Here is a 23628-nt window from a genome sequence, read left to right on the forward strand (position 1 = left end):
TTAGCATTCTTTTTGTTGAAATTTTCTTTAATGCCTTTCAAGAAAAAAATTCTCCATAAAGGATTTAATGTCCTCATTGAATTTATTTCTAGATATCTTATTTTTTTGTTATTATAAATAACATCTCTTTTCTAATTTATATTGTTTGTTTCTCAGGTATAGAGATGCAGTGGATATTTTAGATTGAGCTTATATCCAGACACCTTACAAAACCTTACAAAACTCTTGTTAAATAGTTTGCCTGTGGATATAATTTATTATTTTAAAAAACAAACACATATATAGCATTCTTACTATGTGTAGGCACTATTCCAAACATTCACAAATATTTATTTAATTATCTCAACATCCCTATGAAACAGGATTATTATTTATTTATTTATTTATTTTGTGCCGTACGCGGGCCTCTCACTGTTGTAGCCTCTCCCGTTGCGGAGCACAGGCTCTGGACGCGCAGGCATAGTGGCCACGGCTCACTGGCCCAGCCACTCCGCGGCATGTGAGATCTTCCCGGACTGCGGCACGAACCCGTGTCCCCTGCATCGGCAGGCTTACTCTCAACCACTGCGCCACCAGGGAAGCCCCAGGTTTATTTTTTAATTCCCATTTTACAGATAAGGAAACTAAGTCACAAAGAGATTAAATAACTGCCCAAAGTCACAAATTTTAATTTGAACCTAGAAGGCAGGATTTAAATCCAGGCAGTTGATCTCTAAGCTCCATGCCAAACCAATAGCTTTGCTGCCTCCCCACTAGACTGAAAAGTTCTGTTTCTTCCTTTCTAATCCTTATTTTCCCTCCTTTTTTTTTTTAACCTTTCTTTGAGGGTATTGTTTTGAATGTTAACAAAGATAATCCTTGTTATTAATTTAAAAGAGAATATTTATTTATTTATTTATTTTTAACACCTTTATTGGAGTATAATTGCTTTTACAATGGTGTGTTAGTTTCTGCTTTACAGCAAAATAAATCAGTTATACATATACATATGTCCCCATATCTCTTCCCTCTTGCGTCTCCCTCCCTCGCACCCTCCCTATCCCACCCCTCTAGGGTGGTCACAAAGCACCAAGCTGATCTCCCTGTGCTATGCGGCTGCTTCCCACTAGCTATCTATTCTACGTTTGGTAGTGTATATATGTCCATGCCACTCTCTCACTTTGTCACAGCTTACCCTTCCCCTCCCCATATCCTCAAGTCCATTCTCTAGTAGGTCTGTGTCTTTATTCCCGTCTTGCCCCTAGGTTCTTCAGGACCTTTTTTTTTTTTTTTTTTTTAGATTCCATATATATGTGTTACCATACGGTATTTGTTTTTCTCTTTCTGACTGACTTCACTCTGTATGACAGACTCTAGGTCCATCCACCTCACTACAAATAACTCAATTTCGTTTCTCTTTATGGCTGAGTAATATTCCATTGTATATATGTGCCACATCTTCTTTATCTTTCATCTGTTGATGGACACTTAGGTTGCTTCCATGTCCTGGCTATTCTAAATAGAGCTGCAATGAACATTTTGGTACATGACTCTAAAAGAGAATACTTTTAATGATTTACCATAGAAAGATGCTTGCTGTAGGGTTTTGGTGGATAACATTTAAGAGGTTAAAAAAATTCCCTTCTATTCTTAGTTTACTAAGAGGTTTTTTATTGTTTTTTATCTTGAATGGGTGTTGCATTTAATCAAGTGGTTTCTCTCTTCAATTTGTTTTTGTGGTGAATCCACTAGTTGATTTTCATATGCTGATCTTTGCATCCCTGGAATAATCCCAGCTTGATACTGATGTGTATGTTCCTAAATCCTGCTGAATTTGGTTTGATAATATTTTGTTTAGGATCTTTCATCTATCCTCATTAGTGAGATACTCTTGTGACTTTACTCTTTTTTACACTGTCCTTGTTCTGGGTCTCGGGACTGGGGAGGTGGGCAAGGTGAGGGCGGGGCCTTGAGAGCGGCCACACACTCCGCCCCCTCACTCAGTCTCTAGAAGGGGAGCGTGGTTCGGGCTGCAGGGCTGACTTCGAGCCCCCAGCGGCGGCAGCAGATTCCGCAGCGCCGCTCCCGGGGAGCCTGAGCCGCTTGGCGCCGGAGCGCGGTGCTGCCGAGACGGTTCCCTAGGGCGAGTTCAGGGCGCCCGGGGTGCGCTGGCGGCAGGTCGCAGAGCACCGCTTCCGCCTGTCACCAGCCTGCAGGGGTGGGTTCGGCTGGGCAGGGAGTGGGAGTCCGCTCAGAGACCTCTTGTCCCTTCGAGTCAGGAGCCGCCCTCATCCCTCGAGGGAGCGCCGCGCACGCAGGACATCGCACCCGGACGCTCGCCTCCGCCGCCTGAGAGAGGTACCATTCCCCGCGGGCTCTCTATCTACGTCCAGGTGACCCGACCCGGGAGGAGAGCACTGGTCCGGAGGGTAACCTGAAATTCTTGGGGAATAAAATTCTCTGGTCTCACTCAGTCCTTTGTAGTGTAAACTGGCCACTGTCAGCTCTGTTTGGGAAACCTGCACAGTTTTCCACAACGTGAATCGACCCGAACAACCTAAGTTTAAATTTGTTTCGTTGGGTTTGTCTCTTTAACCTAACTTCTTTTTTTGGTGGGGGGTGGTTGGGGGGGAGTGGAGGATGGCGGTTTACGGGGAAGAAGGTGAGTACTGTCTTCCGGATCTGTCCTCGCGGCTCCACTCCTCCGACCTGGCTGTCAAGGTTGTGTCAGGGACATTGCCAATGCCAGCCTGGAATGGTAGGGCCATTCAAAGCGAATTTAGACCTTGACTTCGCCTGTATGCTTCAGGCCGATTTACTGAGCAATCAGTTTTCAGGGAAACTTGTGCAAAGAATCGTGAGAAAATACCTAGATTTTGCTGAATGTTTTTGGTGCGGCACCATGTCATATTGGCTTATATCACTTTTATTGTCTTCGTGCTCCTTTGTGTATGTATGTTACTCTTCTCTAACCAGCTCCTGAACAACCTGAGAAAAGCCAGGGATCCACCAGATATCAGTGCATTATAAATATTTTTTCAATGAATAAATTTCATCAGTAACTTTGAAACCTAAAATGGTGCTTGAGCATCCAACACTTAATAGATTGGAAAACGTCAATTTAAAGAAAACCACACACACCTTTTTTTATGGTTACCTGTAGAAAGGGCTGCATTTTGATCCTCTTGGTTGAAATGTATTGTGGTAGGAGTCGGATAGAGAGACAGGAGACCTGAGAACTTGCAGAATCATATCACTGAGAATTTTTCTAATCTGTAAAAGTAGAAGTTTGGAACACATGCTTTTTAGCGTTTCTTTCAGCTCCAAAGGTCTTTGATGAAATGAATCTATCACAACTTCATAAACATGTGTTGGATTTCAGTGGCTCCTGAAGACTGTTTATCAGAACGTTGGTAAAGCTGTTATTATATCCTTTTGAAGGAAAGTCTGAGAGTCAGCAACTTAGAGGAAAACCAATAAATACATAGTAGGCAGATTTGGCTTGATCAAAACCAAATACATAAGTATTTATACTTTTTTAGGTTTGATCAAAACCAAATACATAAGTAGTTATAATTTTTTAGGTTTAAACAGATCATCAAGTAACTGAATAATTTTAAGTTAAAAATATGTCTTCTTTTTCTGTATAGAATATGGATTTTGCCACAAGAAGATGGTTCTACCTGCTGCTGGGCTGCATGATGCTGATAAATGTGATTAACGCGGATTTTGAATTACAAAAGGGGGTGCTTGCCAGCAACAGCCCAGGGATCATGGAAGACATTGATCTCCAGTGCTGGAATGCTTGCTCTTTGACACTGATAGATCTCAAGGAAATCAAGATAGAGCACACTGTGGATTCCTTCTGGAATTTCATGTTGTTCCTACAAAAATCCCAGCGGCCTAGACATTATAATGTCTTCTTAAGCATAGCTCAGGATTTCTGGGACATGTATGTAGACTGCTTGCTTTCAAGATCCCATGGAATGGGCAGAAGACAGGTGATGCCTCCCAAGTATAATTTTCCACAGAAGATAACAGGAGGTAATTTAAATGTGTAATTAAGAGAATAGCAGTTTAGTTTTCTTAAAAATTCAATATTTAATCTTTCTGATTTTTAAAGTTTATCTAATAAACTAGCAAATTTGCCATATTTTTTCCTAATATGATCAGCTTTGATTTTCATTTTTACTGATTTTATATTATTTAGAAACCACAGGAGCTCTGATGTGCAAATACTAGATACTAAATGATCTTGGAATGATATATTTTTGTAGATCATTAAATTATCATCTTATTTTTTTCCCCATGAGTAGTTCATAAGAAAGCCATTTAGCCCTGTAATTATTCATATTACATTTGTTGAAAAAAATTTTAAACATCAACATGTAATTTAGGCTTTTGAAATTAATTTTTTCAATAGGGTTGTTTAATGGGAGGGAATCTTAAGAGTTCATATTAGAACAAATGTTAACAATTTTTCCTCTCTAACCTTACAGGACTGGATTTTACAAAACATGAGTTCTACATTTAAGAGAACACAGAAAATACCTCAAGCAAGATGACACCAACCTGAAAATTTAACCCTGTGTCAGTATGTATGAGCTCGAATATTTCCTGTAGCATTTATCAAAATTATTTCTAATTCTTTAATATTGATGAAGATTGTATTTTTGTTGATATGTAATTGTTTTAGGGCTATTGAATTATCATTTCCATATTTTGGGGTATTTTGTCAATAATTTTTTATTTAGAAGGCATCTTTGTAAAGCCTCTTTTTTTTAAAGAAAAAACCACTTAAAATGCAAATACAACATATTTTTTAATACAACAATCAGTGCAGTAAAATTATAACCAGTTTTATCAGGTATCTTATACATAATTTTGACTATAAAACTGTGCCAAAACTAATGCCAGTATTATCCTAAAAAGTAATATTTAATCTTGATGTAGTGTACTGTGTGGCTTCTGATATATGTATCTCATCACCAAGCTATATATTATTTTTCTATGCATTAAGGCCTAAAATTTTGTTTTATGTTCTCATTTTTATAGTCCTCATTTAAAAAAAAGGAATAACAAGCAGAAAGGCAGTTGATTTTATTTATTTATAAATTTATTTATTTATTTATTTTTGGCTGTGTTGGGTCTTCGTTGCCGCATGCGTGCTTTCTCTAGTTGCAGCGAGCGGGGGCTACTCTTCATTGCAGTGCGAGGGCTTCTCATTGCAGTGGCTTCTCTTGTTGCAGAGCACAGGCTCTAGGCGCGCGGGCTTCACTAGTGGTGGCACGAGGGCTCTAGAGTGCAGGCTCAGTAGTTGTGGCGCACGGGCTCAGTTGCTCCGTGGCATGTGGGATCTTCGTGGACCAGGCTTGAACCCACGTCCCCTGCGATGGCAGGTGGATTCTTAACCACTGAGCCACCAGGGAAGTCTCCATCTTAAACCTTTTTGATGGTACTTAGATATAATGTTCTGTTAAATCCCCCCGGTTTTGGGCACAAATCATGTCATTTGTATATAGAAAATTTTATTCTTTTTTCATCATTTATTCATTCAAAAAAATTCATTGAGCTTGGAGGTACACTGTTGAGCAATCCAGACACAATCCTTGACTCCCAGAGTTGTCATTGCTGTGGGACAAAGATGCAGCAGGAAATAATATAATTCAAAAGCACTTTTATGATGTCAAAATATGTTTTTTTTCCAAGAAAGAGGAATTGTAGCCAACATAGCATTGAGTGGGGAACAATATGTATTTCTCTTTTGCCCTATTCAAAATCATCAGACTAGATCAGATAGATCATCCAAAAAACAAAAAACCCAAACCCCACCAATTCTTGCAGTGGTATTATGGTAAAGACTCAGTCAGTTTTGCAGCTTTGGGTTTATGCTGAACTCATATAGCTTAACTTATAACCAGTTATTTTCCAGAGCACTGAAAGCTGAAAAAAGACAGCAAAACATCTAATATTGCTCCCAAAATATTTCTTCATGAGGTGATACAATAGATAAAAATTGAGCATCTATGCTTAAAGTTCCTCTGCTCTTCCTATAGAATTTTTTTTCTTTAAATAAACTTTTTACTTTAGAATACTTTTAGGTTTGCAGAAAAGTTGCAAGGCTAGTGCAAAGACTTCTTGTATATGCCTCACCCATTTTTTCTTATTGTTAACAATCTTACGTTAGTCATATGTTTGTCATAACTAATGAACCAATACTGATACATTTTAAATTAAACTTCATATTTTATATGAATTTCACTAGTTTTTCCCCTAATGTCCTTTTTCTGTTCCAGGATCCTATCCAGGACACCACTTACAATGAGTTGTCATGTCTTCTTAGGCTCTAAGAAGATGTTTTTGATGACCTTGACACTTCCCGATGCTAGTCAGTTGTATTGCAGAATGTCCCTCAATTTGGTTTTGCCTAATGTTTTTCTCATGGTTAGACTGGGGTTATAGGATTTTTGGGGTGAAAACTACAGGAGTAAAGCACTGTTCTCAGCGCTTCCTATCAAGGGTACATGCTGTCAACATGACATAACACAGATGACGTTTAACCCTGGCTGAGGTAGTATCTGCCAGGTTTCTTGGCTGTAAAGTTACTTTCCCTTCTCTTTCTATGTTGTATTCTTTGGAAGCGAGGCACTAAGCATTACCCACACTTTAGGGAATGGGGAGTTATGTTCCATCTCCTTGAAAAGGAAATATCTACATAAATTAAAATAAATACAAGCGATTATGAAACATGGTTGCCAATAAAACTAATGTAAGCTCAGGCTATGTTGGCAGAAGGTGTGTAAAAATGAGAGGGACTAGTTTCATTATACCCTCCATGTGTCCTGTTATACCTGTAAATTGTTGCTCGGTTCTGCTGGTCTCAGTATAGAGGAATAATCACAAACTGTAGCACTTCAGAAAGGGCTGGCCAGGTTCATAGTCTGGAATGATTAAATAAACTGGATATTTGACCCAGAAAGACTGAGGGTGAACATTATAGTTTTTTCCTGTGTTCCAGAAGGCAGACTGAGGACCAGATGAACAAAAGTTGTTCACCTAATTATTCACTGGTTTTCATCCAATATGAGCAAGCACTGGCTCACAGGGTCTAATCATGGAATGAACTCCTCCCTCATGTGTTAAAAATCTCATTACCAAAGAGTGTTGAAGCCACTTTCATCTGTGCTCACTCTACTCCGTTTTTATTTTCTTGAATTTCTTTTCATTTAGTTTATTAGCAGAAGTCTGGGAGCTGAAATTTTGTATCAGTTGACTCATTGTTACCTCAAATTTAGCCTGTTCTAGTGCCTCAACTATTGAGCTTGACTATAACTGCATCAAATTATATAGTTTGCATTATTCTGAATGCTTGAAGCATTTAAGTGGAAGGAAATACACTGTCCACCTTTCAGCCAGGCTGGATGAGAGAGGCACCAATCCCCTAGGGCTTAGAAGTGGTATGGTGGGAGCACAAGATGTGAGGAGAGATGGAGACGTGTTAGAATTAGTGACCCTGTCAGACAGAGGGACTGATTTCACTGGCTCACTGCCGGGTGGCTGGAATTGTAATATGCGAACTTGGGTATTGTCTGTCTACCAAGTGCAAGTGTCTGGATTAAGCAACCTTACTACCCTCCATCTGTGTACATTTCTTCCTCTGTTAAATGGCTGCTAGGTAATAACCTGCCCTATTTTACCCTTCCTCTTCCTGACGGGTAAGATCTACAACAGCAGGGAGAAGTTCTACAGAACTCACAGATTATTTTGACTGCAGTCAGTCCTAATCAATCTGGAGATACCAAGTTGTACTACATACAAAAAATAATGTTCAGCCAAGAAATATCAATTCTATTTCTACCCACTGGTTATATTAATGTAATAGTATTTATGCCTCATTTTAGAGAAGGTCTATCACTGTTATGAAGCACATACATTTGAATTACTTTAACATGTCCATGTTTAGAATTCCTGGTATAGTATTTTGTTGGCTGAACCTTCCCTTTGAGCTCAGGACTTTGCTGCCTTTGCAGAAGTTGAGGGGAAGGTTGCCAGGAGCTGAGGCCTCCATCACACTTATTCAATAGTTTATTTACTGAGGTGTTGGTTACAATAATGAATGAGATGTGGTTTCTATCTTGTCTTTAGGGAGCTTAGAGTCTGAGGAAGGAACTTATAGTCTACAAAATGGAGTAAACATGCATTGCTTTTAGCCATGGACACTTCATCTCGATTCTATGTGTATCTCAGATGTACCTGAACGTGTATCTGCTTTTTGTATGGGCATCTCATTGTTGCATGTTCCTACCCACATCCATTCTTGTGTCTCAGTAACTCCCCTTTACATGGAACCTTTGTGCTTAGGGCTGCCTGTGAAGAAGAGGAAAAAATTATGCTGTCTACTGTCTTCTTGGGGGTGGTGGTAATAGAGAAAGGGATTCAGGAGAGCACAAAGCTCACTGATAAGCTGATGCACATTATGTACTCCTGTGAGCCACAAGGAGAATGGGCAGCTGGGCCAGGGTGAGAGGCCGCTGGTAACTCATTCTAATTAGAACAATAACAATTGCAATTTCTCCTCTCATGGCAGATGCTACTATCCTCACAGACAGAATAATGAAAAATTCCTGGAGGAATGTGAATTGGGGGAGGAGGAGTGAGGGGAAGAGGGAGGAGAAAGTAAGAGAAGGTGGGCCCAGTGGGGTGTTGGAGCCGTCTTTTATCTGATAATGAAAGTGGATTCTATGCGTGTCTTCCCAACTCTGCATTCAGTAGCACCATGTTGGTAGCTTGAAATTGGTCATAGTGGGATTGGCAAACACTAAAAATAAGGGTTTTTTCCCCTTTCAGAGCTGGTTGTTATACATTTAACCAGTACACTGCAGTGTGCACCCTATGGGCCTAGAATCTAGACTCAAATTCCAGTATATTTTCCTCTCTGAGAAAACAGATTCTTGTCTCTCCCAGCCCTGGACATGAACTCAATTTTGCAGCTTCCTGAGTGGAGAAGGGGGTTGACGGAAATGGAGACAGGCTGTGGAAACCGCATAATGCTGTACAGGGACACAGACACTTTGCTCTACATCTAGCATTAAGACATCTACCTCCTATTTGGCAAGATACCTCCACCACCAAAAGAGTTTCTCCCTACTCCCCCTTTTCCTTCCCCATTAAGGAAGAGAAGTAGCATTAGAATTTATTTATATATTAAGAGTTAAAACATGTTTATTTTAGTTTTATTGTTTAGCTTATGAATAACATTTGCTTTTTATAGGAGAGAACTTATTTTACTTTGACCAACATATTTGTTGCAAATGCCTTTGCTGCCCAGTATTTATATATACTTATAATAACATATATTAATAATATCCTGATTCCCTACTCCATCCATATGCTTTGGATGGGATTGGCTTCCTTCTGTCTCTGAGTGTAGGCAGTTCTCAGATCTGGCCAAAGTCATGATGAATGGTTCAGGAGTGGGCATATGGCCAATCAGGGGTCCCAAGATTCAGAGACAGTTGCAGAGACTGTTGAGAGATAGGCATGCACTCTTTTCTACTGGATATCAACCTGGGAGAATATAATTCAGGAGCTGTTAGGGAAGGAGAAGATCCTACTCACAGTTTCAGTTCCTAGATCCAACAATGCCTGTAGTTTTAATTAGTCCTAGATTTGATAGCCTGTAAAAGTTGGGGTTTTTTGTTTTAGTTTTGTTTTGTTTTTTGGCTTAAGCCAGTTGGAGTAGTTCACATCAATTGAAAGAGTCAACTGATACAACATGTTTTACAATTTTCAGTTAAGAGAATTGTCATCTTTAGAAAGAAATTGATGACAACTCTTCTCACAGTATGTGTTGATATTTTCAATAAAAATACATTATATGTGCTTTTATTTTAATAGTATTTTACTAAAATATTTATTCTAAAATATTTGCTTTACATTTATATATACAGATATTTAACTAGAAAATTATAAGCAGAATTTATTTCAAAAAGTCTCCAGAGTATTTTATGTGGGAATGCTCTTCTCTGGCTCATTCACAGTTTTTACTGCTTTTACCCTCTGTAAGGCTCCTCCTCGAATAGGAAGTTTTTTAAGAGCAATATCGGTATCAGCCAGAGGTCCTCCCACTAATCGGGCAGGAGTGCTTTCCACTGTTACTACCCCACCAGAGGGCACCTAAAAAAAGCAAAAGTAAATTTTTATGAGTCCACTTACAAAATTTTTCACGAAGAGGAAAACCCATTCATCCTTCAGCTAACTTTGGAAGAGACACAAAATGTACATAGTAACTAGGAGACAGGATGGACTAATGGAAAAATAAGGGCTTTGGAGCCTTTGCAATCAGGGCCAAATTATGTCCAGAATAGGACACCAGGAACACTGGAATATGGCATGGATCTATTTGCCAGGGAAAGGAGGAACTGCACACTTTCTGTCAAAGAGATGTAGAGGTATATTTTGACTAGTGTTTATAGCAGTTTCTTGGGAATCCTGGAGGGCTGGGTCTGGTCTAAACCAGAACTAGGCAAGGGTAGATATAAATATGCCTTAACTATTTGATATTTGAACAGCAAAAAGAAAAAATATGAGACAAAACCCCATAGAAATAACATTCTTTGGGGATTAAATTTAATATCTACTAAGAAAAGTTATGGAGAAAAAAAATCTTACTGTTGTGTTAAGGCCTTTAATATCTGTCCGGTGAAATATTGCATTTGGTGGACGCTCACTGTATCTAGAGGATTCTATACCTTTCTCTTGAAGTCTTTTTGCTTTCTGAAGATTTTTAAATTAGAAAGAAAATAAATTAATTGCTATTAAAGCATTACTATGGTACTTACAATGAAGTATACAAAATATATTTAATTGTGTCTGTTTTATGCTTTATTAGTTAGCACTAGCATTTACTCATTTACTCATTTAGGCTAAGAAAATAGTTATTAACAAGTTATATACTTTGTACATTGCAGAAAACACCTGAAAATGTTACTGAGATTTCCATAGGTACTGGTAATATATGACCAAGGTAAAGCAGGTCCTAAGGAAATCAGGTTCAATTTTTTGTGCATAATTGAATAAGCTACTAAATTTACAATAGATGATACATGTTTTCAAATTATTTTGCATAAATTAAATACTAATTCAGTACACTTAAATGTTTCAAGCATTCAGAATAGTGCAAACTATATAATTTGCTGCAGTTATAGTCAAGCTCAATAGTTGAGGCATTAGAACAGGCTAAATTCAAGGTAACAAATTATCTGCATGGAGGAGGCTGATTTTAAAGTTGGGAAGAACTTTTAGTGACAAAGGGGAGACATGGTGGGCCTCCCTGGTGGCGCAGTGGTTGAGAGTCCGCCTGCCGATGCAGGGGATACGGGTTCGTGCCCCGGTCTGGGAGGATCCCATATGCCGCGGAGCGGCTGGGCCCGTGAGCCATGGCCGCTGGGCCTGCGCATCCGGAGCCTGTGCTCCGCAACGGGAGAGGCCACAACAGTGAGAGGCCCGCATACCGCAAAAAGAAAAAAAAAAAAAAAAAAAAAAAAAGGGGGAGACATGGTACCTTGAATAAGCTTGTTCTTAATTTTGGTTTTGCTATTTTAATATGATTCCATTATTTTCGTGGGCTATTATAACATTTAACAATTTCATATCTAGAGGAAGAATTGTAACATCATATAAAAATGTATCCCAAGTATTAATGGAAAAGTTGGAAAAAAAGTAATGAGATTTTGGAAATCTATGCTGCTTCTTACATATTTCAAGTGAACAATTAGCATTATAAACTGTTTAGATTAGTTTCTAGTTTATTGCTGAAGCAGGTTATCACATTTTCCCAAAGGGGTGTTTATCCCAAATTCCCACTTAAGCTTTAATATAATGTTTCTTTTGGTGGTCACAGAGGGGAAGCATCCTTGAAGGAGAGAGTAATATGGACAGTTGTTTTTTGTGTCCTTCACTCTGCTTCTTACAGAAAGGATCAGTAAATAAGAAGGCTTAGAATGGAAAGTAGGAGCACATTTCTCCTGCTTATTCCTGGCTAACTCTCATCTCTTTTATGCAAACCAGGAACACCATCCTTGTTTCGCTCCCTCCCACTGCTAAGCCAAATGAAACTCAGAGTGGTATCTTCTGTAACGTGAAAAATGCAAAGTTTCAGTTAACGCCCTAAACTGCAAATGAGGATCAATAGTGTTGGTATTCCACAGAAGGATCAACAGAAAAAGGTGAATGAATTGTTATCCCTGAAAAAGTCTGTCAGAGTTGACTGTTTGTTGCGGATATTGTAATATTTTTAAAATCCTACCTTTAAAGTTTTAACATTTGATGTTCTAGCCAAGAAATTTTCCCATGATTTATTAGCCAATTCTCTTTGCTTGTGTGTGGCTTGTACCTGAAATGAGAAAGATAATTAAGAGTTCCAGTTTCTATGAAAGGATACCAAAGGGCTTGAATACTTGTATTTTGAAGGAAGACCTAGTTTTTGCCAATGTAAATTTTAAGGTTAACTAGCAAAAAGGTTAGAGTTTAACAACTTAAAAAACCAAAGTCTTAAAATGGAAAAAAACTCCTTCCCTCACTATGTGGCCAAGATTTGAACTGCTTCCCATGAAACGTAATGCAAAACTGTTGCTATAAAAATACAAAATATGAAAATAACAATAATCCTTCTCAGCAAGACTGATTGTTTCACATGATTATCACTTGTGAAGACAGAGTATAACCCAGAACAAGCTACATAAATGACCCAAGAGCAAATTCACAGGAGAAAATAAAGAGTTTTCTGCTGCCACTGATAATAGTTTAGGCAAGATTATATTGGTAAAACTGCTTCTAATTTACACCTTCAGCAAGACAGCAATTTTGTGAGAGTGCTGAGTTTGTTGTGGTGATGCAGTCTAGGGAGGTAACTACTGACAAAGGACAAAGACTATGGTTCCCAACAGGCTCTCCACTAAATATATATATAATCCAAGGACACATGCCCTTGGTTGGTATATAATAGACTATTAAGTTTAAATTATGAACCTAAGAGTATTTAATTAAACAACTGCTAAAAAATAAACTGGGTCAGAGCCATGGTAACAAATCAACGATAACCAACAAATCAGTAATAGCTAGCCCACACAGCAGAATCCTGCCAATTCAATAGAACTAATGAGGAGCAGAACTTCTAACGGGGTACACCACTTAAAAGCAAATGAATGGGTTAAAGGGCAGCATCCTTGCAATAAAAATTCTTCCTAAACAAAACTTTTAAGCAGGGAGTTATCTAAGAATTTATAGGTGGATGCTAAGTTCCACTAGACTGAAGATGTAGACATTTAATAGTAGATGTAAAATGATCAGGCAATAGAAAACACTTTGGAAATCACCTTAAAGTGTTTTAAGTACTTAATTTTAGTCATAAAAGATCACCAAGCAGAAGTGGAGAATCTACATCATTTTTGTATCTGTGGACAAGTTCACTTAAATAGTCACTTAACCTGTTTGCTCAAAAACTTCTGATGTGTTGTTTCTTACCTGTGTAAAGCTTTGGGAAAATGGCTTATGTTTTCCTGACAGGCTTTTTCTGATTAGCTAAAGTCAGAGACCAGATTTGTAGAGTGCTCACAGTATATATTTTGGCACTGAGGTGAGGAGAGGCTTGTTGGTGTGCCTATGATTGGCATGCTAGTAAGGGCCTATCACAGAGTGAGGGACAAGGGCCAACTTTCTCAATGAGGTTACACATATAGTCACAGAGATACACCATTTGTCAGAATTTGCTAAGTGTATACATTTAAATAGACCACAATTTTTGGAACTCTGACCTTTCAAAAAGTGGAAATGTCTCAGGTGTCTACCTTTTAAAATGTAAGCCTGTAGAAATCAAATTATAATGCCATAAAGCAGCACTGAGTATAGCAATTGAATTTCAAGCTATTAACTCCATGTTTTCTTTAAAAACTATACAAAGACACTGAAAGTAACTATAAAAGAAAATTACAAGGTAACTCTAAGTGCTGAAGCATTCACAAGTAAGGCAAATATAACTTATGGATAACTTCAACTAGTTTGTACATTGAAATTATTTTCTTGTGCCTCAATGGCATCTGTGGCTTACTTTTGTATATACTTTTTGTTCGTTTTGCACATCTTGGCGTGCTTGGCTTTCAATCATCTCGCTTTGCAGAGAAGCAACCATCTTTCCAATGTTTTCTGATGCTGTTATAATAGATTCCAAAATTTTTTTGTCTGTAGTGACTGGTCTTAACTTTTCTAATTTTATTTCTTCATATATTTCATTCCATATTTCTCCAATCTGTTATAGCAAAGTTTAAAAGAGTTTTAAAAAGTTAAATTAACCAAAAATAAATACTATAATTTTACGTAACCTAAAATTTATTTGGGTGATCGTTCCAAAGTTAACACTTAACGGAACCAGCTTTTCCTAACTTACTCCTTGGGAATAAGTTAAGTGCATTGAGAATGATTTGGGGCAACAGTTACATTTGAGTATTCAGAAGTAATTTACCTAATGCTTTTCAATGATAGGTACTCACGGGTAAGGTTCCACTACCTAAGTGTAGTTTATTGCTATCATCACTGCCCTCTCCTTTATAGACACTGTTTTCACAGCTGCACAAGTTGTTGCTTTAGTCTCATCATCCTGAAGTACAGATGCTTTCCTTCTTAAAGCCCTGTTTGAAGGCTAGGTCAAGCTGAATTTGTAGAACAATGAATATGGGGATTCCTGGGACTCTAGTACCCAGCCACCCTGAGAAATAGGGCCTTGTCCCTCACTTTCCAGCTAAGGTAATACTTGAATCTAAAACTCTTAACATGTTGGTTTCATCATGCTGTAGCTCCATCTCATATTCTGGGTTATCTGGAAATTAACTGTGCTTGAGTATGTTGAAATTTAGAGAAAAAGCATACGTCCAGAATACGGATAAAATTCAGCCTTGTTTTCCTTTTTTATAGAGGTTTATTCATTTACAGCATTCAAATACATAGTACTAATACTAGTAGAAGAGAATGTTTACTTGGAGAGACTTTCCTAAAATTTCAAAGGCATTTATTTACCAAAAAGTATATAACCAGCAAAGTAAGCAACTCTTTAATTGATATTTGATCATCATACAATGTAATGATAAAATACTTTAATAAGTATAAATCAGTTATTTCAATAAGTAATAATTCATTCAATTCTAGCTCTTAATACCCTAGCTCTTAATACCCTCTAAAGAGAAGAAATTATATTTTAAAGATTCTGTTAAGCTTCTATGTCAGTAACTTCCATCTTCTTTTATAAACTAATAGTTGGATGAAATCTTATCCCATGGAAAATACCCAATCAGTTAATTGTATGTTCCTTGAATAGTATCAGATGTAAAATGAAAAATAAAAACTACACAGTACATGGATGATTGCTCACAAATAAAAATAGATCTTTCCCAACTGATGTTTTGCCATACTAGATTTTAATAACAAGGTTAAGAAGGTACTCACTTTAAAATCAAGGTATCTATGTATGATACAGAGGGTAACAAAATCTTCAGCAGATAAGCCAGGTAAATTTTCAAAATCTAAACGAAGTTTATAAAGAGAGATTTACTTTAACAGAGCAAGTGATTCCAAAAGGCATATATTTATCATAAAAACAAATGCAAATGATTGCTTTTGATTTCATCCTGATTTATGAAAAAGTTACTTCTGTGAGCTTCTGGCTTCCTCCTATAACAAACAGCTGCCAGGTCATCCTTATCTAGTCATTAGAAGAGGAATACTTTCTGTGCTGTGGTCAGACCATGATATTGTACTTTCACAATCTGAAGAGTGAAATATTCACAATCAGAATTCTATTGTTTAAGCCTAACCATCTAAAACTAACTACCTTTAATCCTGGCTGCACTCTGGAATTACCTGGGGAGCTTAAAAAATACTGATGCCTGGCCCCAAACCCAGAGCTTAAGGGTGTAGCCTGTGTATTGGGATAACAATGGAATATGCATTTATCTGTATAAAGGGACTTTTGTTCATCATATATGAAAAATGGACTCCAAAGTGAAATCAATTTACAACACTCAGCAAAAAAGAGAGGCTCTTGTGAATTTGACGAGTAACTTCTTACCTAGTTTGCCTAACACAGCATAAATTTTTGCTCTGATATTCTCAGCAACATCCATAACTGCAATGGTTGGGCAGTTAGCAGGCAGTGGTGTGATTTTTTGCTCTTCTTGAAAACTAGTAAAAAGAGGTTTCTTTGTATCTAATCATTGGATATCATGAAAATATAGAAAGGACAGATAAAAACTGTAGTAAATTAATACTTAATTTTAAGATTTTAGTCTAGACATCATAAAATATATAAAAATATTGTAAGAGTACAATACTGCCTGATACATGGTTACTCCTTTAAAAGCATAAATAATCAATAACTTCTTCCCCATTCTGTTGCAAAACGTAAAGCTTTCATTTTTTTTTTTTTTTTTTTTTTTCTTTTTGCGGTATGCGGGCCTCTCACTGCTGTGGCCTCTCCCGCTGCGGAGCACAGGCTCCGGACGCGCAGGCCCAGCGGCCATGGCTCACGGGCCCAGCCGCTCCGCGGCACATGGGATCCTCCCAGACCGGGGCACGAACCCGTATCCCCTGCATCGGCAGGCGGACTCTCAACCACTGCGCCACCAGGGAGGCCCCAAGCTTTCATTTTTAACTATTTATGTAAAATATAAAAATTTCACAAAATTACTTTCTTAAAAGTGAAACTTTCACTTAAAAAACTTTTCTAATTTTGAGATCCAGAAATTGAACACTGTCAGTTTAACAATGATGTAATCTCCTATTTGCTTTTGGTTTCTATATATTATGCTATAAATATAAAAACTATTTTATGATGTTATAGATCAAAAGTTAGAAACAATAAAAATGGATTGAAGATAGAAATCATCAGAAGTTAAAGGGGAAGTATTTTCACTTAAAAATAAACAATACTAACAGATGAAACTATAATAAGAATTGTAAGAGGTTTAGAAAATATAATGTAGCATTATAAAATAGATAAATGAAATATAAATTCTGGTACTATTAACTTCATTAATTTAGAGTCTAGTAATTAAAATTTATGAACATTTGATTTATTTTTATTTAAAAGTTTCTTCTTTCATATAAAAAGTAAACTGTATAAATATGAATCAACAGAAATGTACAAAATACAATAAAAATTGTTCTCAAGCACTCAACTTATGTCCCAAATTTTATTGGTAAATGAAATATTACTGAATATACTGACCAAAGCAGGTAACTCAAAGAAAGTTCTTTAAGAAGTACTGTTAAGTTTTTTATTTTCATTTTAAAGAATATAATCAAATACCATTCCTGAAAATATTCTATAAAAATATGAACCTGCTACTAATTTACTTAGTATGGTGTAAGTCCCCATACTTTCCTAAGATTGCTTTTTAAAAATATGGATCTAATTGCTTCTACAAACAATTATAAATACACTTACCAACGATCTTCCCATGTTTATCACGTTTTACTCCTAGATCTTTTTCTTCCTTTCTCCACAATTTAATTAAAAGACTAGCAGCTGTCTGATCCTTCTTCCCTCGCCAAGCATTGACATGAGCCGCAGTTTTGGGATTATCACAAAATTCAACCATTATTCCAAGTATTAGATTACAGAATTTTTTTTGGTTCAACTTTTGCAAGGAAACAGAAAAAGAAAAATGTTGCAATTAATATTTAGAATTATTGTCTTAAAAAAGAAAGGAGAAATGTTTGTATTAATCAGTAGGTTTCTTCTAAATGACTGCCTTATAAAATTAAGACTCTAAGTATGATTTGTGACCATCTCCTATTAAAATAAATACCATTGTAATGAGTCCATTTTCAAACATTAGGGATTCTTAAAAAATAGAAAGAAAAAGATTCAATATAATTCTGATGTAGTCATAAACATATGTCATAAACAAAAATGTAATTGATTTAGCTGAGTAGGAAAAAGAGAGATTGTCAAAATAAGTGAAAATGTTCATTTTAAGTGGAGCAAGATAAATGGTGCTATGCATAGGACTCTGTAATTATAGGATCTTTCCAGTTTACCTGCTTAATTAAAGTTGTAAAGTTGTCTCACCCTAGCTATAACCTCATTGTTACTAAGAGACCAACTGATGGTAACTCCAGGTGGCAGTCACATGTGAAAATAAATCAAAATGAGGTATAATTTTGTATTTTGAAACTCAGCATCCATAAAAGAGTATTTAAGCACTTAAGAAAAATTATCTTATTAAGCATATTTCCTCTGTTTTCCTACAAACAGTTGTCAGCAAACCAAAATTTAGGTATAAAGAAGTCCAACCAGAGCAATGGCCTCCACACAGTAATGGTTTCTGTGTGAAATATTTTTGGTTGATTAACTCCTACAGTATACTGCTAATAGAATATAGCAAAGGAAACATGTAACCTGTTGTCTGAATTGCAAACATTATCAGTTTCCTCTTTCATTAAATTAAGGGTAATAATATTACCTGCTTTAGAGAGTTATTATGATGAGTTATATGAGACTGCCTGTCACATAGTAAACTCTCAATGATATTTAACCTTTACTAGCAATTACCATTTCACACTGAATAAATATTTTAGCAGATTGTATTAAGCAGAATCCTCAATCAAATGAGTTTTTTACTCCAATACTTCACTTTCAGGAGAAAGAGGCAAATGTCAAGGGTTGAAGTTTATACAGGAACTTCATTAAAGAAGATTTGTAATTTGTAGTTAACTTGGTCGGTTTAATCCATGTTAAGTGCAATCTAATAATTACATTCATAACAATAGAAAACACAACAAAAATATCTGTCAGGAACTATTCTAACTAATGCATGTATATGTGTACACACACACATAATCACTCACATAATCCTTCCACCAATGCATAAGGTAGATAATGTTATCTCTGTTTTATAGATGAAGAAATTGGTGGCAGAGATGTTAAATAATTTTTCAAAGTTACACAGCTAACAACTATTAGAGGCCTCAGTCAGACTGACTCCAGCCTGTGATCACAACCACTGTGTTATATGGCCTCTCCTACCAGCCTTCATGCCTTTCCATCCAAGAAACCCTGATGGTGAAGGAGAGTGGACACAAGTAAGAAATGTCTTCCATATAATATTAAAATAAAATATAATTATTTAATATGTACATGCATAATATCATTCCTCGCTTCCAAATCTTAAGTAGAAGCTAGATTCCAGGACGATATGCCAAATTAATGTTGTAGCTTTGAGAATCCCTGACACTGACCATGTGCCTCTGGGCGTACTTGTACGCTAGTCAGAGAAACACGGTGAGCTGTATGTCATTTAGGACTACATAAGTCCTTCTGTATTATGTTCAATTTTCTGAACTTTCAAAGGGTTTCTGGTTATGACTCATTCAAGGTGGGTTATTTTTATTATTATCATTATTATTTACTTGTTTTTTGCTTGTAGTGTTTTATATCTAATGAGTTCACTCTCATCTCTAGTGTAAACTAATTTTCTTTCAGAGTTAAAAGGACACAGATAACTTTAGTATCTTTGCTAAGTCAAAGTAGGTTTGTTATTGTTAATAAAATCAAGAATGGTGGCAATCATAGGCAGTGACATAGCTAGAACTCTGCATGAGAATATCTCCCAAAGTTTTACTGAAACAAAAGAATACTTTTTCTTTCATATCATCTTAACTATGGACCCACTTAGAATTGAGGCTAGTAGGGGATTACTGTAAGGATCTTTGCCATTCTTCTCAGCTGCCTTCCTGGAAGGCTTAATATGCTCACTTCTGCTCATTCTGTAAAACAGTGTATGACACACTAGATTCTTCACATTACCTACAAACTATACACAGTTCTTAAAAAATGCTGGTCTTAACTCCTTTGTCTAAGGTGACCCTTTTAATACTAAGAGAAGAAGCGAGAAGTTATTAATAAATGATTACTGATTTTTAAATAATCTAGCTGTTTCTTTAAAGTTTCATGGGGAAAAACAAAACAAGACAGAACAAATTCTCTGCTGTCATGTGTTTGGGAACACTGACCTAAGTAAACTGGTTTCTTCACTGGAGGAATTTTCAGACTCTACTATGCCAATGCATACTATGAAACTCCAGGAGGGATTTTTGTTTAAAACAAACATTTGAACACTATTTGAGGGCACATTTAATCACAGAGTAGTGTTCTGTGATACTCAGTTTGGAAAGAGTTAATAAAGACATTTATTTTTTGTTTCACAATTGTTATAATCATACTTACTGCCATTAAATCCAAAAGGAGAAAAATGCCTTCCTTTTCAAGAAAGTAATCCTCTGAGGGGTAACATCCCAAAATGCAGCACCTTAAGTAAAAAGAAAGTTATTCATTTAACAAGGCTTTATTGTTCAATTCAATTTGTGAGTTTATTCCTATTAAAAAATCTTTTCAAAGAATATTTTTTCGTCATTTCCTTAAATCAAGTAGTTAATTTCTTTGCTTAAAAAATTGAACTTTGGGGCTTCCCTGGTGGCGCAGTGGTTGAGAGTCCGCCTGCCGATGCAGGGGACACAGGTTCGTGTCCTGGTCGGGGAGGATCCCACATGCCGTGGAGTGGCTGGGCCCGTGAGCCATGGCCGCTGAGCCTGCGCATCCGGAGCCTGTGCTCCGCAACGGGAGGGCCCACAGCAGTGAGAGGCCCGTGTACCGCAAAAAAAAAAAAAAAAAAAAGAAGAACTTTGAAGAGACTTTGTCAGTGTAGTTTAATTTCAACTATTTAAACACTAATATCATTTAATTATTTTTCATAACTGCCTATTTCTTTTCTGTAGATACAATATTCTCCTCTGCTTTCCTGATATTAATTATTCTTAAAGGTCTCCTCTGTTGCTCTATTAACTTTTTCTTCAAGCTTTATTCACTTACTGTCTATCTTTCACAGTGCTGGCATGCCGGAAACATTTGTTGTTTTTAATTACATCCTTTCTTTGCATATGATATTATTTGCTGAAGTGCCTGCTGCTTAGGCCTGTGCAGCTCATATGGAGTGAGGGACTGAAGTTGCTGTCAGGGCTACTTTCACTGTTTTCCTGGGTGGGGGATGGATATGGGTTGAACAGGCTGGTGGTGGTGTTGGTGTTGGTAAACAGAGCCTAATCTCCTTCTAGCCCTCCCAGGCCTTGCAAGCCTGCTGGGGTCAAACTGTATACCCTTCCTATTTAACGGGGTATCTATCTATCTATCATTCAGTAATAATGTGATAATTATTTAGCATGGATCCCTCTTCAAAAAAAAAAAAAGACGCTGTTTCTGCTGGCTGTTTTGTGACGGTGGTTGTGTGAGGGTCGGTGCATAAAGGCCATCAGCTTGGCCCCTCTCACTCAGGTGCTTCCAGGTTTTACCATCTCTGGGTATGAATCACACTTTTTTTGTTCCCACTTTTGAAGTAGTACTCTCTGATGCCTATCATGGGCTGCCTTTTGCCTCTTTAATTCATAACAATTACAATAAGGGAAAAAAAATAGAACATCCTTCTCTGTTCAGAAATTAAATAATATACTTCTAAAATTCCCAAAGATTGAAAAGAAAATCACACTGAAAATTAGAAAATAGTTTGAACATAATGATAATACAGATAGAACATATGGAAACTCAGCTGGAGCTAAAACCATTATTACAGGAGAATTTACAGCCTTAGATGGATATATTAGAACAGAAGAAAGGTTGAAAATCAATGATCCTGGCATCTATCTCAAGAAATAGAAAAGGGTGAGATTGGTTCAAGATGGCAGAGTAGAAGGATGTGCTCTCACTCCCTCTTGCGAGAACACTGGAATAACAACTAACTGCTGAACAGTCATTGACAGGAAGACACTGGAACTCACCAAAAAAGATACCCCACATCCAAAGACAAAGGAGAAGCCACAATGAGATGGTACGAGGGGCGCAATCACAATAAAATCAAATCCCATAACTGCTGGGTGGGTGACCCACAAAGTGGAGAACACTTATTCCACAGAAGTCCACCCACTGGAGTGAAGGTTTTGAGCCCCACATCAGGCTTCCGAAACTGGGGTTGAGAAAAGGGAGGACGAATTCCTAGAGAATCAGACTTTGAAGGCTAGCAGGATTTGACTGCAGGACTTTGACAGGACTGGGGGAAACAGAGACTCCATTCTTGGAGGGCACACACAAAATAGTTTGCGCATCGGGACCCAGGGGAAGGAGCAGTGACTCCATAGAGACTGAACCAGACCTACCTGCTACTGCTGGGGGGTCTCCTGCAGAGATGGGGGTGGGTCTGTCTCACCGTGAGGACAAGGACACTGGCAGCAGAAGTTCTGGGAAGTACTCCTTGGTGTGAGCCCTCCCATAGTCCGACACTAGCCCCACCAAAGAGCCTGGGTAGGCTCCAGTGTTGGGTTGCCTCAGGCCAAATAACGAACAGGGAGGGGACCCAGCCCCACCCTTTCAGCAGACAAGCAGATTAAAGTTTTATTGAGCTCTGCCCACCAGAGCAAAAGCCAGCTCTACCCACCACCAGTCCCTCCCATCAGAAAACTTGCACAAGCCTCTTAGATAGCCTCATCCACCAGAGGGCAGACGGCAGAAGCAAGAACTACAATCCTGCAGCCTGTGAAACAAAAACCACATTCATAGAAAGATAGACAAGATGAAAAGGCAGAGGGCTATGTACCAGATGAAGGTACAAGATGAAACCCCAGAAAAACAACTAAATGAAGTGGAGATAGGCAACATTCCAGAAAAATAAATCAGAATAATAATAGTGAAGATGATCCAGGACCTTGGAAAAAGAATACAGACAAAGATCGAGAAGATGCAAGAAATGTATAACAAAGACCTAGAAGAATTAAAGAACAAACAAACAGAGATGAACAATACAATAAATGAAGACTACACTAGAAGGAATCAATAGCAGAATAACTGAGGCAGAAGAACGGATAACTGACCCGGAAGACAGAATGGTGGAATTCACTGCTGTAGAACAGAATAAAGAAAAAAGAATGAAAAGAAATGAGGACAGCCTAAGAAAGAGATCTCTGGGACAACATTAAACGAAACTACATTCGCATTATAGGGGTCCCAGAAGGAGAAGAGAGAGAGAAAGAACCTGAGAAAATATGTGAAGAGATTATAGTCGAAAACTTCCCTAACATGGGAAAGGAAATAGCCACCCAAGTCCAGGAAGTGCAGAGAGTCCCATACAGGATAAACCCAAAGAGAAACACACTGAGACACATAGTAATCAAATTGGCAAAAATTAAAGACAAAGAAAAAATATTGAAAGCAGCAAGGGAAAAATGAAAATAACATACAAGGGAACTCCCATAAGGTTAACAGCTGATCTCTCAGCAGAAACTCTACAAGCCAGAAGGGAGTGGCATGACATACTTAAAGTGATGAAAGGGAAAACCTACAACCAAGATTACTCTACCCAGCAAGTATCTCATTCAGATTGGATGGAGAAATCAAAAGCTTTACAGACAAGCAAAAGTCAAGAGAATTCAGCACCACCAAACCTGCTCTAAAACAAATGCTAAAAGAACTTCTCTAAGTGGGAGACACAAGAGAAGAAAAGGACCTACAAAAACACACCCAAAACGATTAAGAAAATGGTAATAGGGACATACATA

The 23628-nt window shown here is 37.5% G+C and overlaps 2 protein-coding genes across 2 annotated transcripts in view; one reads left to right on the forward strand and one right to left on the reverse strand.

Annotated features, from left to right (window-relative positions):
• Positions 1-2287: 2287 nt before the first annotated feature.
• FAM237B (family with sequence similarity 237 member B) lies at positions 2288-4513 on the forward strand (the record flags this gene model as incomplete). The annotated part of the gene is made up of 3 exons (XM_081244518.1): positions 2288-2337; positions 3630-4023; positions 4479-4513. The coding sequence occupies exons 2-3, from the start codon at positions 3633-3635 to the stop codon at positions 4511-4513; spliced, it is 426 nt and encodes a 141-aa protein (XP_081100644.1). The 5' UTR covers positions 2288-2337; positions 3630-3632.
• Positions 4514-9258: 4745 nt separating this feature from the next.
• The window catches only part of CFAP69 (cilia and flagella associated protein 69), a 70568-nt gene continuing 56198 nt past the window's right edge, over positions 9259-23628 (reverse strand). The window contains exons 16-23 of the mRNA XM_081244772.1: positions 20258-20339; positions 17474-17666; positions 16097-16234; positions 15475-15551; positions 14087-14284; positions 12287-12373; positions 10651-10755; positions 9259-10155 (exon numbers count right to left, since the gene is read on the reverse strand). Coding sequence (XP_081100898.1) covers positions 9985-10155; positions 10651-10755; positions 12287-12373; positions 14087-14284; positions 15475-15551; positions 16097-16234; positions 17474-17666; positions 20258-20339 — 1051 coding nt within the window. The 3' untranslated portion in view covers positions 9259-9984. The remainder of the gene's footprint in view (positions 10156-10650; positions 10756-12286; positions 12374-14086; positions 14285-15474; positions 15552-16096; positions 16235-17473; positions 17667-20257; positions 20340-23628) is intronic.

The sequence above is a fragment of the Mesoplodon bidens genome (genome assembly GCF_964165515.1).
Source record: "Mesoplodon bidens genome assembly, chromosome: 9".
Lineage (NCBI taxonomy): Eukaryota > Metazoa > Chordata > Mammalia > Artiodactyla > Ziphiidae > Mesoplodon > Mesoplodon bidens.